General features: G+C 54.4%; 4 protein-coding genes across 4 annotated transcripts; all 4 read left to right on the forward strand.

Moving 5' to 3' along the window:
* Positions 1 to 2,763: 2,763 nt before the first annotated feature.
* On the forward strand, positions 2,764 to 6,690 carry CORC01_05013 (uncharacterized protein; the record flags this gene model as incomplete). The annotated part of the gene is made up of 1 exon (XM_022616660.1): positions 2,764 to 6,690. One exon carries the CDS (start codon positions 2,764 to 2,766, stop codon positions 6,688 to 6,690), a length of 3,927 nt encoding a protein of 1,308 aa, XP_022476801.1.
* Positions 6,691 to 8,875: 2,185 nt separating this feature from the next.
* CORC01_05014 (integral peroxisomal membrane peroxin) lies at positions 8,876 to 10,869 on the forward strand (the record flags this gene model as incomplete). The annotated part of the gene is made up of 2 exons (XM_022616661.1): positions 8,876 to 10,270; positions 10,330 to 10,869. The coding sequence occupies 2 exons, from the start codon at positions 8,876 to 8,878 to the stop codon at positions 10,867 to 10,869; spliced, it is 1,935 nt and encodes a 644-aa protein (XP_022476802.1).
* Positions 10,870 to 11,932: 1,063 nt separating this feature from the next.
* On the forward strand, positions 11,933 to 13,155 carry CORC01_05015 (uncharacterized protein; the record flags this gene model as incomplete). The annotated part of the gene is made up of 3 exons (XM_022616662.1): positions 11,933 to 12,411; positions 12,553 to 12,798; positions 12,963 to 13,155. The coding sequence occupies 3 exons, from the start codon at positions 11,933 to 11,935 to the stop codon at positions 13,153 to 13,155; spliced, it is 918 nt and encodes a 305-aa protein (XP_022476803.1).
* A 1,250-nt stretch (positions 13,156 to 14,405) lies between these two features.
* CORC01_05016 (uncharacterized protein) lies at positions 14,406 to 15,230 on the forward strand (the record flags this gene model as incomplete). Its single annotated transcript, XM_022616663.1, has 3 exons — positions 14,406 to 14,427; positions 14,488 to 14,846; positions 14,970 to 15,230. 3 exons carry the CDS (start codon positions 14,406 to 14,408, stop codon positions 15,228 to 15,230), a joined length of 642 nt encoding a protein of 213 aa, XP_022476804.1.
* Positions 15,231 to 15,328: the final 98 nt, after the last annotated feature.

The following is a 15,328-nucleotide window of genomic DNA, read 5'->3' on the forward strand; positions in this document are numbered from 1 at the left end:
GGGACTGGGAAACCGCACGCCGCACGCCTTACCGTCCATACTTTGTACCTAAAGTCGAGCAATGTGAGGCTATGCAAGGTATAGGTGATGTACCCAGGTCTTTCTGAGCCGGGGATACCCACTCAGCGGAACGCTACGTCCATTTCAGAGTAGGTTTTCCGATAAGTGTTGGGTGGCTCCATTGCGATTGAGATATGGATAATCCGAATGCAAGAACAGGAGTGTGTTTGAGAGAAAGCCAGAGAGCGACGGCGCGGACTTACCTTGAGATACGCAGTCGCAGAGTGTGTACACGTGTAGAGAAACATACGTACCCCCGGTAAGGTACCTACACTAAGGTACCTTGATTGGTAAGGTAAGGTTAGGTTGGCAAAGAACCTAGGTAGGTAGGTATGTACCTATCCCACCTTGCCGTGACCACTGGGCGCAACTCAGATTGGGAATAGGATACGTACCCCAAGGCGCTTGGCCGCCGTAGGTACCTAACTTACGTACCGAAGGTATGGCCTTCCAATCACAGCTGGGCCCGAGAGAGCAATGTATCTCTTGCCGTAAAGGCGGGCGGGGGAGAGGGGGAAAATAGAATAGACATTAAAATCAATTTCCTGCATCAGTACGGAATTGGCGCTGATAAACCAAAAGCGCCCCAAAAACACGGAGCCGTTACCAGCCTGCATGTGCTTGCACACACACACACACCACAAACGCACTCACTCACGCGCTCAATCTCTTAATTATGCTCTCCCACACTCATGCACGCTCCAGCCCAGGCAAAAGATACTGTCTCTACCTCAGTCTAGTCTGGTCCGGTACAAGTAGCCACCGAATGAGCGCTTTTCCTTCCTACATGCACACTGCAAGCCCTGGTCTTGCTTTTTCTTAAAAGTATTCATCATTCTTCTCGGCCCATCCTAATTCCATTTGTCTTGCTACCCACTCCTCTGTACGCTCATGCTCATCTCCCATTCCCCCCTCCAACTACACCCAATCGTAGGACGGGAACAATTGGACATCTCGCCTGTAGTACGGTAGTATGTGGAGGGTCCTGCGTCCTTTCCAATTGGCATGGGCTCTGACAGTTTGCCAAATACTTCCAGGTACGGATAGAACGACAAGCAAATCAGGTACGTACCCTAATTGTCGACGACGAGAGCATTTTGCCCAAGGTACCTTAGGTATCCATACAGTGCCTACTAGGTTCCTTCCTTCTTTCTTCATCTCACTGCGTTACTGCCCGGTCTGGTTTGGTCTTTCCTTGCCTCGTCGTCTATGATGGTAAGAGGAAGCAACGGGCGGCAGAGGTGCACCACCATCCTTACCTATCGTACCCTTAGCTGGCAGTTCTTATGTACCTACCTTAGTCGTAATGTCATTCACTGGGAGGGACAGCAAGCATTGGACTTTCCCGGAAACAATGGACTAATTTCCCTTCTTCCCTTCCTTCCCTTCCTCGCCCTCCCGTACCTTCCCACATTTCGTACCCATTTACCCAACGTCCATTATTCATCGTCCATCTTCCATCACCTGCCACCTTCCCAGTCACTCACTCACTCACTCACTTACTGCTTGCTTGCATCATTCCTTCATACTCTTTCCCCTTTGTTGTTTGTCATCCTTCAACCGCCTTCCTACCGATCATCCACCCTATCTCTTTCTCTCTCTCTTTTACCTTACCTTACTCTGATCTCTCCACCCAGTTCACCCAGTTCACCCACCTTCCCACACCCCCGCCCAAACAACATCATCTCGAGGTACTGCAGCCCTGTACAGCTTCTATTTTCGACCGCCACCATAGATGAGCGGTCCCGCATCTCTGCATCTGGCATCTGGCACCTAGATCCAAACCACTTCTACTCTATTTCTGCCTGGCACCTTATCCTAACCGGGACCGAACAGGTCACACTACGCAGTAACCCCAATAGGCAGACGTCGTTGAGTTGCCACCTACACAACCCCCCGCCGCATTACCACCGCGGCACCTGCCTACGCCTACTCGCCTACCTCAACTTTTACCTACATACCCCCCCGTCCGAGCCAAAGGTCCCCTTATCGCTTGGCTCGTCATCACTTCATTGCTGACGACAATCTTACACGCCGACACCTCCGCCACTATTCACATCTGTCGACTCCTCATCTCGCAAACCCCTTTGTCTACTAGACATCGAGTTTCACCGCCAACTTACCTCTTCGCGGCACATCACATTGTCCAACGCATCGCTTCATTGTCGTTCTGCCGCTGCAAACGATATCTTATCTGTTTGCGACCCGTGGTTAGGAGTCATACCTCCACTCACCGACCAATCGTTGATATTGCCCGGTCATTCGACAGCTCAAAAACCTTGAACTTCACCCAACGTGTTCATTTGGTCGGCTGTTATTTTTGCGGATTTCGATTCCCGCGATTGCCTTGGGAGTGTTGAATAGGCTACTTGCCTGTGTTGATTCGGTGGACAACACTTCCTTCGACCCTAGTCAAATAGAGGCACATCCGTTGTCAACATCCCACCTGGATTAATCGGTATATTCAGCTCCCATTTTGCTTACCCCTGATTAGCCACAGGTTTGGAGTATCTTTGACTGCAGTGTCTAATAGCATGTTTGGGATAGGTTCTGTTCGTGGCTGAGTCTTGGGCATGGGTCGTCCAAACTGAGCCAGTTGGTCAACTTACTATCAGCAGAGGGTCGAATTAATACCTCTTAAAACCTCTGCCGGCCTACCAAGACAGACACCCTTCAGTGTACAGCAGACTCAATCTCGTCGTTATGGCGAGTATCCCACCTTCCGTTACGGCCATGCCACATAATGGTCAATCAGAACTGGAACAGGATCGTAAACGTTGGTTCGCTGAATTCGGAGCGCTCAAAGCCCGCTTTGAGGCAGAAAAGGAGAACATAAACGCCAAATTCACACAGCAGCAGCGTGACGCATGCCACGATCTCGACGATGAGGCCCGTTTCGTCGACACGTTGAATCTGCCCCAGAAAGCTCGCGAGCTTCTCCAAAAGTACCAGCATGAATTACGATCCCATCGATATGCTGCCTGCCAGCAAAGGTGTGACGCCGAGGAAAAGGAGCGGGGCAAGCGCGAAACGATCGCTCTCCGAGATCATCACATTGTGTTCCCCGTTGGCGGCGGCGGCGGCTACACTTCACGCAACACTGTTCACGCTCCGAATTCTGGCATGTTGGGACGTACGCCAACAAATTCGTCGGCTCAGATGGGCGGCGGACGTGTTGGTCCAGCTGCGCGCGGCTCGCCCTCAGTCATGGCGACGAGCGCACCTCCTCAGCAGGCACGCCAGCCTCTGCCACAAGGCCCGATGATGCCCAATCAGCCAGTTCAACAGAGACCGACAAATGGAATACCTGGCCACGGTAGTTCAGCTCCGATGCCGTCCCAGCTCGACCAGCAAATCCGTCAGTCGCAGCAGATCAACCAGGGCCACCCAAATCAAGGACAGAACTGGATTCACCATAATCAGGGCCCGCAGCAAGGTTCGCCTCGCACTTCAACCTTGTATCACCCAACTCGGCCGGTGAACACCCCTGCAGCAAATGGCCCCCCCCGAGTGCTTCCTTCGCAACCTCATGTTCCTACGCTAGGTAGCAATCACTACGGTCCTCCAAGAGCAGGACCTGGACAGCCTGCCATTGGCCCTCAGCCTAACTTGGCTGATCGCAGCAACCGAGTACCTCTGCCACCCACGAAATCTGGACCCATGAGCTCCCGTGGGGACAAACTGTATCCGGGTGATGTCAGCGACATCTCACCAGGCTCTATTTTACGACCGGAAGACATGTTGAGGCTGTCTGCAGACTTTCATTCCAAGCGCCATAAGATGGCCAAGAGGAAGTCCGATGCCAGCGAGATGTCATCTGGAGATGCGGATCCGAAACGTGCGAGAACTGATACGCCACATTCGATAGCCCCCAGGACGATCACTTTTGCCGAAGTTTACCAAAACGGCAAGGCAGAATACAAGCACAACATTGTTAAGTACGAGGACGTTTTCTATATTCTGCGATGCGACGAGCATGGGGTGCATTTCAAGCAGAATGCCCTTGCAGCCGCAGCCAAGCACCTTCACGGCGCCTCGCATGGCCACCAGAAGAAGGAACATAAGTTGGCAGTCGAAACCATTGGATTTCACGTCGTGGACTGCACGGAAGAGCTTGCCGCACTGAACAACGAATGCGTTCGCCTTGCTTTCGAAAGCGGCTATAAACCTCTGAACCAGCTCCACGGCCCGAAGTCTGGTGGTAAACGACAGTCAGCCGTTAACGCAATGGCTCCGGTCAGGGATCCATCAGTTTCCGATTCATCATTCCAGGCTCCCCCTAACAGCGCTGGATCTTACCAGACAAAGCTAGACGCCAGGACCCAGGAGGACAAGCATCAAGATGTTGCAGATTACATCATGAACCCGATTCCAGGCGATATTTATCACGCAAAATGGCCGCGAAGCAACAAGCTCTATATAGTCATGATTCTGGGCTGGACATCACTGAAGATGTGCGGGTGGGATGGCTGGCTCAGCGACACCCAACTTTGCAACAAGAAGATCAGACCTACCTGCTATACGTACAATGAGGATGGCATTGGTGGCTGGGCACCGGGATACCGAGACGGCGAGCTACGCATGTTGGACAGAGACGTTCCGGTCTTGTGGTTTGAAAAGCAGGGCAACACTCGATTAGGCTGGCTTGGAGTCAAGTTTATTCTCAAGCCACTACTGCTTGATGACCCTGATCGACCTACTGACCCCTTGGATCCTTCGAACCAAGCAAGAAAGAAGTATGCAGAGACTCGTGGGTATGACTCGTTCGAGGCAATGCTGGCTCATGTGCAAGGGGGGCAAACGCCGACAGGTGGAGAAGCAGAATCGACGGCAGAGGCGACGGCGACGACGACGACGACTGCGACTGCGACTGTGGCTGCTGCTGCTGCTGAGACTACTGCTGCGAAGCTACCCTCGTTTGCCTCGGCATCAGACTCGGACCCCGTACCTGACGTTGACATGTACGACTTTGGCGACAACCCTCCTCCAGCCGATGATTCGGAGGATGAAGATTACGTGGAGCCGAAAAGCCAAAAAAGCCAAGATTCAGATGACGACATGGCAGATATAGATGACTACCCGACTACCCCTCAGCAGCCTCTGAGGCGAAGCACTCAAGAGGTGCGCCCTACTTCGCGGCTGAGCGAGAGTAGTTGGATGACGGGCAGATCCGGAGCTGCTGCTGGCACGCGTCTGTCAGCTAAGAAAGACAAGGCAGCAGCAGCCGACAAGGAGGATGTGACAATGGACGACGCTGCGCAAGTAACCCCGTCCAAAGATCGGGTCGTGGCCAAAGGAAATGCCATTCCCGTCACCGCAAACAACAATGAAGGCCTCCCCAACACTGCTCTTGAAACACCAGCAACTCTCCAGCAGGGATCTTCGGAGAATGCTAAGAACGCGCTGCCATCTGCTGCCGGTGCGAACCCTCGCACTGAGGATAGCGCTTCTATGAACACCGCATCCCCACATTCGACGGCCGAATCAGCAGCTGAGCGACCCGTGCTCACTGAGATCGCCAAGAGCAACGCGCCTCAGAGGCTGAATGCCCAGGAGAGCGTGCAGACGGCAGCATCGCAAGACGGAGAAAACCATTCCCAGATCGATCATGCGTCAATGGCAAGCTTGGCCCAGAGCGCGATGAAGGCTGCTTCCAAATCCCCCAGCCTGGACAAGAGAGTTGCCCGTGTAAGCCCCAAGCTACAGATCGCAAACCTGGTCAACGGCACAGCCAGCTCTGAAAAGGCAGCTCGTCGACCTCTGCCATCTGAGCCGTCCCCTGACATGCAGCACACTGGCGCAGTCCTCAGTCAGCCAGCGCCACTCCGAAACCCCCTGCCTCAGAAGCCCAGTCAAGGAATCCACCTCGATCAAATGGCGAGGGCTAGCCAGCACCCCTCGCCCGCTCTGTCTACCAAGAGCATCAAGGAGATAGCGTCGCCAGCGTTGAATAGCCCGATTCAACAGCCCCCGCGGAGTACCAGCGCCGAGAGCACTGCTCGCCGACCCGATCCTCGCATGAGCATTGCTAACATGAGCAGCAGCAGCCCTCATGAGGACCAGGAACGTGGGGCCATCAAACAGACGGTGCTTAGTACAGGCAACGGCACTGCCTCGGGTAGTAGCACTCCCAAAGTGTTGACTCACGCCAGCTTGGTCAACAGCGAACAGTGGCGTGCAGTCCGCACATCGGAATCGCCACGCACTACGCCTGCGGCGCTTCAATCGCCTGTCATCGACCGGAGTGCGGCCGCGTCCCCTGCTCTGGGAGGCAAGAGAGATACAGAGAACTTTTTCGACGTATCGGAGTTCCACGAGGGTAGCAGACACTGGGCGCAGCCGGGCAAATTTCTGCGATTCGCTGCCGAGGACGAGTCGAGCAGCATGATGCGGAGCAAAGAAGAGGACGGCATGGAGGCCGTCGTTGATGCCGGCCAAGTCCAGGCAGCGAAAATGACGGGAACAACGGTCCAGCTGGAGCTCAAGACAGATAATAGCGAGAAGTTGGAGCAGAGACTAGTGTTCGAGACCAACTCGTTGACGGGCAGCCAACGCGGGGCAAGGCTGCAAGCTACCAAGTTCTATCGATGGATCTCGACCAAGAACCCGGACATACAACATCTGTACTAGTGTGGGAGGTCACTGAGAGGAATGCAAGGGGGTGGTGTTGTGTATGGATGAACAATACCGCGTTGATGATGCGGATTTTTTTTCACCGCCGTTCTGCTCTGTTTGGGCTCGGTTACATTACTAGACTGGCTATCGCAAGAGGCATGAGAGGTTCCGAGGCGTACAAAGCACGGAGTAGCGATTTTCCCCCTACACGCGGTGCACTATTTAAGGCGTTTTGGGGAATATGGAAAACATGGGTGACGTTGTCAGAGCCCTCCATTGTTCTAATCACTGAGTAGTGTCCTATTTGGGCTCGGTTGGGTGTAGTCCTAATTCATAAGGTTATATCCGTAGCACAAGTTGGGATATTGATCGCCAGAGTTTCAAATCGAGAGTGCGAGGGAAAGTTGTGAGAGAAGATGCGAGTGAAGATGTGAGAAGCGATGGCCACTTTCTCCGTCTGCTCCAGGGATCCATGCGGGATGAGCTGTTGCTGGGACGAATAGTGGACCAATAGGTATCTTCCGTTGGCCGTTATGTAATCTGGGGATGGGAGATGGGAGACGAGAAATGGGAGCTTTGGGCGTTTTGGTTGTGAATTTGCATGTGATTGCCGGGGTTGAAGTGAGAGCCCGGGTGAGATGTGAGAGAGAGAAAGGCTGGGTGAGGTGAGAGGTTGGAGGTGAGCTTAGCCCGAGTGCTGCGTGCAGGAGGTAAGGTGGTAACGTACCTAATTACCTACAATTACCTACATGTAGGTACCTAAGGTACCTTACCTTACTTGCCTATCTAGCTTACCTTAGACGGGCACGCGGGGGGATGATGACCAACGTGGCAAACATCTAGTCACTTTACCGACGACTTCCACTAGGTACAGATACCTCAGCAGCTACAGCTACCTGCAGCAGCGCCCTCTCGTCGCATTTCTTCAGCGCCCAACTTTCCGAGCTTAATCCATTTTCCGATTCTTTGCCATTTTCCGTTATTTATGTTCTCTCTCCTCTTTATCTATTCATATTTCTGCAACCCTCTATCGCAACTCCCGGCTTCAAACCAGTCGGAACCAGTAGTCGTTGCTTTGTACAAACTGTAGCTGTTGTGCGACGTACGGACCCAAAATCCTGCCTGGCTTTTGGGTGAGAAGGAAGAGAGACAGAGAGAGAGGGAGAGAGACCGGACAAAATACAGCCAGTCCGATGCCGCGACGGACACTTTAAAGTGCGACAAGCGAACGACTGCGACGACCTGATCCACGACTGCCCCCAGCTGCGACCGAAACCGATGACGTTACGATCCACAGAGCCAAACAATTGCCATCGAATTCGGCCTTGTGGAGGATATGCGCATGCCATCGCAGCCGGCCTCATTTACTGATTTCCTATAACCCTCCGTCATCCTGCGACACGCGCTGCCCTCTGGTTGGCAATCCCCCCGACCAACAACCCTTGATCCGAGTTAGATCTTACCCTCGAGAAGCACCCGAGAAGGCGACGACGACGACAACGCGCAGAAGCCACAGCGGCCCCGAAGCTCTGCGGAAGCAGTGGAGGACCTCGGACATTGATGGCTGCCTTTGTGAGAGAGAGAGACCCTCCCCGAACCACCCCCACCCCCGACCCCGCCTATCCCCCTTGCCCTGTAGTCTGTTCGTCATTACGGAGCAGCCTACGGATTCCCAGAGCTATCAAGCGCACCAGCTCCGCCTTGTTCCGCCGTGGCCGAGAGAGACAGAGAAGAGAGAGACGTAGATGGGATGTTGGGTGTCTGTCTGTCTGCCATTTGGTTCAGGTCATTAGAGCTGAGCTTGGGACAGCTGCTGGCAGCAGATGGCTAGCTCACAGACAGACTGAAAGACAGACGGACACAGCTACCCTGGCACGCCTGGCTGTCTTGCGTCTCTGTGCCTCTGTCTTTCTGCTCAGCTGCCTCTGCGCTTTGGCATCCTTCAACGCATCAGCCACGTCATAATTAACCTTTCCGCTCGTCTGCTCTCTACCTAGCATTTCTTTCCCATCCTCACACATCACACACATTGCATTTCACCCCAAATGGCATCTTCTCTGCACACCTCATCCCCCCTCCGGCCTCATTGACGGACGCTTGCAACGGCTGCATCCATCCATCTACACGCCCATCTCTTTCAACCTAACGGCCAGGCTGACCATTCTGTTACCTGGTGCAGGATACGCCCTGGCTAGTCCACATGTCGACCCCAAAAGCCCACCGCGGCGCCGACGCCGACTTCGTTAACGATCCCTCCCAGGGCCCCGGCTTCGACGGTACCCCCTCCGGTGCGCCTCCAACATACGCGACATTCTCCCCAGTCACCCTCGCCGCAACCACTCCGAGCCGATCCTCCCGCCAGTCCACCATCATCGTTCATCAAAAGTCGCCCCTCCTCCTGGCGACGCCGCCGCAAATCACCCGCGCATTAGCATACTCGCATCCTTTTCTCTTGCCCCTCAATAAGCTAGCCGGGTTGTTGACATGGACAACCAACGATCCGTGGGAGAGCTTCCTTTTGCTAGCCTCCTTTTGGGCCATTGTCCTCTATGGCGATATTGTTGTGCGCGTGGCAGGACCGATCGTCGTTGTCCTGACGTTGATACTGGGCATGTACGGCAGGCGCTTCAGTCCGCTGAGCAGTAGCGGATGGACAGAGCCGGCTTCCAAAGATCCCACCAGCGCGCAGAGCGCTGGGGTAACAGCCGGAGGCAAGGCACAGAAGTCGACGCCCAAGAATAGTACCGCCACGAGCACGGCCAAGGGTCATCAACGGGGCGAGTCCGAGGCGACGAACACAAGGCACCAGAAGACGTTGGACGAGATTGTTGAGACATTGAAGGAGTTCACGGGACGATGTAACCTCTTGCTCGAGCCGCTCCTTGAATTGACCGACTTCCTGAGCACCCAGCGGACCCCGACGTCTGCCACGACACGGCCGGCCTTGACAACCCTGTTTGTTCGAATCTTGTTTTGCACGCCCATTTGGATAGCCTTGACGCTCCCACCACTACGCATTATCACGACTCGACGGGTAGCTCTGCTTTTCGGCACTCTGCTGCTGACATGGCATGCTAGATTCTTGCGAGTCGCCCGGACGCTTCTTTGGCGGAGCGCTACGATCCGCAGGACGGCGGCCCTGGTCACCGGCTTAACATTTGAGAAGCCCGTCAAGGCTGTTCCTGTCCAAATAACGGCTGCAGGGAATGGCAAGGTGCAGTCCAAGCCAGCAATATCTGAGCTCACCAAGGCCCTGCGCAAGCAGTCTCACAGGCATGGTAACAATGCCACGAGCAAGGACGCGGGTGTAAAGTTCACCTTTATTATATACGAGAACCAGCGACGTTGGGTCGGCCTGGGTTGGACACAGAGCATGTTTGCCTATGAGCGATCAGCCTGGACCGACGAACATAATAACCCCGTGCCTTCGCGAGACACTTTTGAGCTGCCCGAGGTTGAGGATGGAAGTAACATGCGCTGGCGGTGGGTCGAAGGAAGCAAATGGAGGGTCGATGGGGTTCCGGATGACGGGACCGAACCCGTCGACTATGACGGAGAACCTGGGAAGAATGGATGGATCTATTACGACAATAAGGTGAGCTCCGGTTCTTGTGGCTGAGCGCAATACACTTGTGACTAATACATGCCGGCCAGTGGCAAAACGGTCGCCGCGGTGCCGACGGATGGGGGCGTTGGACACGGAGGAGAAAGTGGTACCGCGACGCCGAGCTGGTGGAGGTTTCGGAGGACGAAATGGCACACGAACTGGACGCTGCGCAAGCACCGAATTCTGCCCGGCCCGGCTCGCCCACGTCAGGACCCCCGGGCCCCGCCTTGACGACGCAGAGGTACAGCACGCTCGAAGAAAAAATGGTTTCCCCTACTACGCAGTCTGCGCAAGACCTGCCACTATCAGATAAGGACCTGGAAAGAGAAAAGGACGACACAGCATCGACTCTCTCGACGAGTTCTGGCGGACGGTCATTTTTCAGGGCGCCATCACTGCGAAGGAAGGTTACGGATAAGAGCGTTGCCAGCAAAGCCGACAAAGAGCAGGATCGAAGTCGTCGGGCGAGTGAGGCCAAGAGCGAAGAAGAAGCTGCGGCGCTGGGTCTGAAGTTGAATCTCGCTCTGCAGGGCAAGGAGGGCGGGCAATGGGGGATCGGCGATGAGGCCAGAATGAGTTTGGAGTAAACGGCGACCCTGTCCCGGGTTGGCTTAAGATTACGCACGAACGACCCCCCGCCCCTACTATTGATTCCTGATTGGGACGGTACGGTACGGTACGGCACGGTTTGGCATGAACGGCGTTTGTCGGCTGTAGATTATTTATGATTCGGCAGTGTATGATTTGGGGTATCTAATGAGACGGAAGACGCACGTGTTGTGTGTGAGTGTACCAGACACGGCAGCCTGCAGATGGGTCACTTGTTTTTGACATGTGGTTTGCGAGTAGGCAGGCGGGTATGCTTCCTGTGGGCAACGTACCTTGCGTACGGGTGTGACGACCAATATGCGTGATGAAGTGTGTGTTTGTGTGTGTGTGTGTTGGTCTCCACGTACTGGTCCTAGCTACATGTACAGGTCACTCGAAGTCGGCTGTCGGCTGGTTGGCAGGCCGAGTCAAAGAGGGCGGACGAATGTGAGTGGTGCACAGGCGAGCTGGGCATCAAGACACGGGGTCTTGGGTCCGGGGTAACGGGCCTTTGCTGCGGGGGGAGGGCCAGAGAAGGGCCAAGGTCGCAAGGGAGGGGGCAGGGCAGAAATAAATAGGTAATGGGAACATATCAAAAAGGGCTGAAGGGGGGGATGATGTGAGATGATGGATGGCTCAGGTGCGACGGGACGGGAATGGTGACGGGATCAGGTGGTCCGTCGCATGTCGGAAGACAGGGAGGGCGGAAAGGGAGAGAGAGAGAGAGAGCCCAATGCCTAATCAAGGGGTTCGGTCACATAATTCATGATGGCTAAAGTTTGGGCCGTTTGTCAACGTGTTGGTCCTTGGTTTGTCTACAGCCTACAGGAAGGTTACATCTTCCAGAAATGCCTTTTTCACGCAATATTTACTTCTCTCGTTGCAATTATTCACTTACAGTCGAATTTGTACAAACTTGTGATTGAGCATTAACCGCCTTACTACCTACTCCAACACTCCAACTCTTCAACGGCGGGCATTTCGCATGTCTTCGTTTTTAACCTCGGCACAATCCAAACGGATCAATCTTGTCAGCCTACGTCTACGACACCCCCGATCCCGATGGAGGCCGCATCGCGCCTCGCCTTGATGGCGATCGTCGCCCGGGCCGGAAGTCCGCAACAGCAGCTACGGCAACATCTACAGCAGCAGCGAACGCCGAAGCAGCATCAGCAGAGAGAAGAAAAGCCGGCATCGTGGAACGGGTCGACATGGAAGCAGCATCATCACCCTTTGGTCACGGTCGTCGAGTACGATGTTGAAGCGGGACTAGGGGAAAGGGGAGGGGGAGGGGGAGGGGAAGGCAAGAGATTGTTGGGGAACCACCGTGCTTCGGGACGACGAGGAAGCGCGGGCAGTTCGAGCTCGAGGTCGAGTGAGGGGAGCGATGGCGGAGAGACGGGTGCGATGGCTGCGGGAGGCGGATTAGAGGCGGTTGCGTGGTGGATTCTGATGGGGTTGGAGTGTTGTGTCGTTGGCGGCGTTGAGGGGTGGATTATTTACATGGTGTACAATGGCGGTGATTTTGAGATTTGGAACTGGTGAGTCCCCCCCCCCTCTCTCCCTCCCCCCATCCTCCTTTCCTTCCCATACAGCATCGAGGATCTCAACCATGGAGACATTTCATAGACTCATTCCATGCCATACAAACGAGCCTGGCTAACGATGACGGTACCACACAGGCTATCCGAGTTCGTGTCGCCGGCCCTGATGATCCTCCTCAGCGTCTCCCTCTCCGCGGCCCTCCTACGCGGGGTCGGCTGTCTGAACAGGCTTGGGGATTTGGGGTTCCAGGCGGCCGGCCTGGCCTTGGCCACGTTTTGCGCCGTTGTGGTGTGCGCTGGTGTGAGTGGTGTTGAGGAGGGGGAGGATGGCCGGTTGGAGAAGAAGGGGGTGCGGGTCCTTGTCGGGTTGGCTGTCAAGATGTGGTGAGCAATTTGTTCCCTTTTTTTTTCCCTTCCTCTATTTTTCTGCCGCTTTGTTCCCCATCACGAATGTCTTCACAGTGAGATATGTAGTCCGTTGGAGGCAGGGACAGTTTAATGGCCTGGCTGGACCGGACGGAGAGGATTGACTGACGATGATCTCCCAGGTTCCTCTTCTTCATTGGCCTACTGTGTGCCGTGTTCCAGTGGCACATTGAGGATCGGGAGAGGACCGTATCTATGACCAAGCAGTCGCTGCTGCCGAGGAAAGGCAAGAAGAAGGAGAGGGGGTACGGGACTATCTCTGGCGGATTGGCAACCGTCGACGAGACGTACGAGGGGTTTGTGAGCGACCTATGAGAGGCGCGCGGATGTTCTTCTCCCTTACTGATGATGATTTTTGCGACGAGCATATGCAGGAGCGCGCGCGCGCGCGCGTCTACACTACAAAGAGTTCCGAGACATTCCGATACCCCCTTTTTACCCGGCTCCTCTTCATCCGGCCGTGATTCCTTTTCGCGGCGCGGCTTTCATGATAGATACTACGATTCTGCTATACTAGAAAACCCTTTCTTCCATGTCTTAGTAGGAAATCTTTCCCACTGTAAAGCTACTGATATAAGATTACTTGTACCTATCTTACTGGCTGCTGCACCGCTTACCTCCTCTGGGGGCAGATTGACGTAGGACAACGTATTCTGCTAGCATGCTATCTGATTCGATTTCTTTGGATACCACAGCTGATCTTATCCGATAGCCATACATTAGCCAGACCACTACTCGATATCAGTCATCGCACTGCATTTGCACCCATGCCATGGACTGCAGCAAGCTCGCGTTCTATGTGGCGCGTCGGTATTGGGCCATCCTACTTTGCGAATTTGGGTTCGCTGGGTTGCTTGGCGGGTGACATGGATGAGGCTTTGTCGACTTGAGAACAAGGGGATGATGAAACGGTTAGACAGAGTTTAATCGGACAGCCAGGGTTCGTTCTCGGTGTTGGGCACCTCGCGGGTAATGAGAAGATGATTTTCACAATTTCACTATCCTTCTCATTTCGTCGAATTGTACCCCCCACCTACGCTTGGTGTTTTCTTGACTCGTATCATAATGGCTCCATGGACGATAGCTTCGTCTTTCATTGAGCTATAAAGATGGCTTGCTCACTCCGCTTCTTGTTTTACGTTCTGACTACAGCACGAGCCTCAGTTGCGAGTGGACTTTGGAGAATCTCCTGCATGTGATAGTCGAGGCAAGTAACGGATCCAGGACGCGACACGCTGCTGGCTTGGAATGTCAGAGACACCAAGTCATCGATCGCGGTGATCTGTGGAATCTCCCAAGGTCAGATTGTGGTGGTTCGGCAAAGCATTGAAGTCTGTCGTCTTTAACTTCGTCTGATGATATTGGCCAAACATGGAAGACGACGTGAATAACTGCTGGTCCCTGATCTTGACGTTACCCCTCTTTGATATACATTGGCTCTATTCCTACCGACTTTTGGGCACAAATCTTCCGTGTGGTCTTTTGGTCACCCAGAGAGGTGCTATTCGATCGCAAGCAAATTTCATCACTAACGCCATGCTTACCCCTTTATCCATCTCGATCCCATGGGCTATCTTGGTAACCGTGGTAAGTCCCCTTGTGTAAATGCCCCTAGAGGACACTGGCCAAAGTTCTCTCGTCAGGTAGGAGCCTTTGGCCAAGACGCTCCGAGCCCCGGCGCCCCGATCCCGGGCTACGGCGTCTTTGTCCCACGATGGCAAGTCCCCTCCCCCGACGGTAGCGGAAAGATGCTCTCCCTCCGAGGCACGATTGAGGAGGTGGCGGTCCAGATGCGCGATATACACCCGAGTCTCGACATTGATGACCAATTTGGCAAGATTGCGATGCCGGCTATCGGGAAGCGGGCGAGCTTTGAGGAAAAAGACCGGACGCTCTGTCACAATTTCAGGGAGGGCAACAGGACGGCTGCGCATCTTGGTATCGATGATCTGCGGACCCTGCAGGGGAAGCCTGAGAACGGGGCCGGCCCTGCGAATTGTGGACGGGTGAGTTGTCGCAGTAGCACGGGGATCTGGTGGTGCAACGACGTAAGCTTCTTCCCTCTTCCCACCAGAGTTGCTCATTGAATCTGGTAAGAGTTGTCGGCTGATTCGTTGGTTTTGATGTAGGCCAAAAGCTCCAAGCAGATTGATTCATTCGCAGACATTGCCGATGGCGCCCAGCTCTTGTTGTCAAAGTGCAAGGACAAGCTGAACGCCAACCAAGGAAAGGCCATGACCGTCAGCGGACAGGCTTTCCACAAGGATAACTGGAACGTTGTTGTCCGAGGCGGCGACAACTGTGATGATGCTGGTGTTAACATGCACCCCAAAGGTTCTCGGACTGTTCAGAGCGTAAGCGTCTTGGAGCAGTCTCATGCTGTAGCCTAGAAAAGCTCTGCTATCGCCATGTGGTTTTTGTGAACGAGGTCGTTGGAATGGAGCACAGAAGACGAGGACCCCGAGAGCTGTAGGTGGTTAAATAAAGT

The sequence above is a fragment of the Colletotrichum orchidophilum genome (assembly GCF_001831195.1).
Source record: "Colletotrichum orchidophilum strain IMI 309357 chromosome Unknown Scaffold_34.1, whole genome shotgun sequence".
NCBI classification, from domain to species: domain Eukaryota; kingdom Fungi; phylum Ascomycota; class Sordariomycetes; order Glomerellales; family Glomerellaceae; genus Colletotrichum; species Colletotrichum orchidophilum.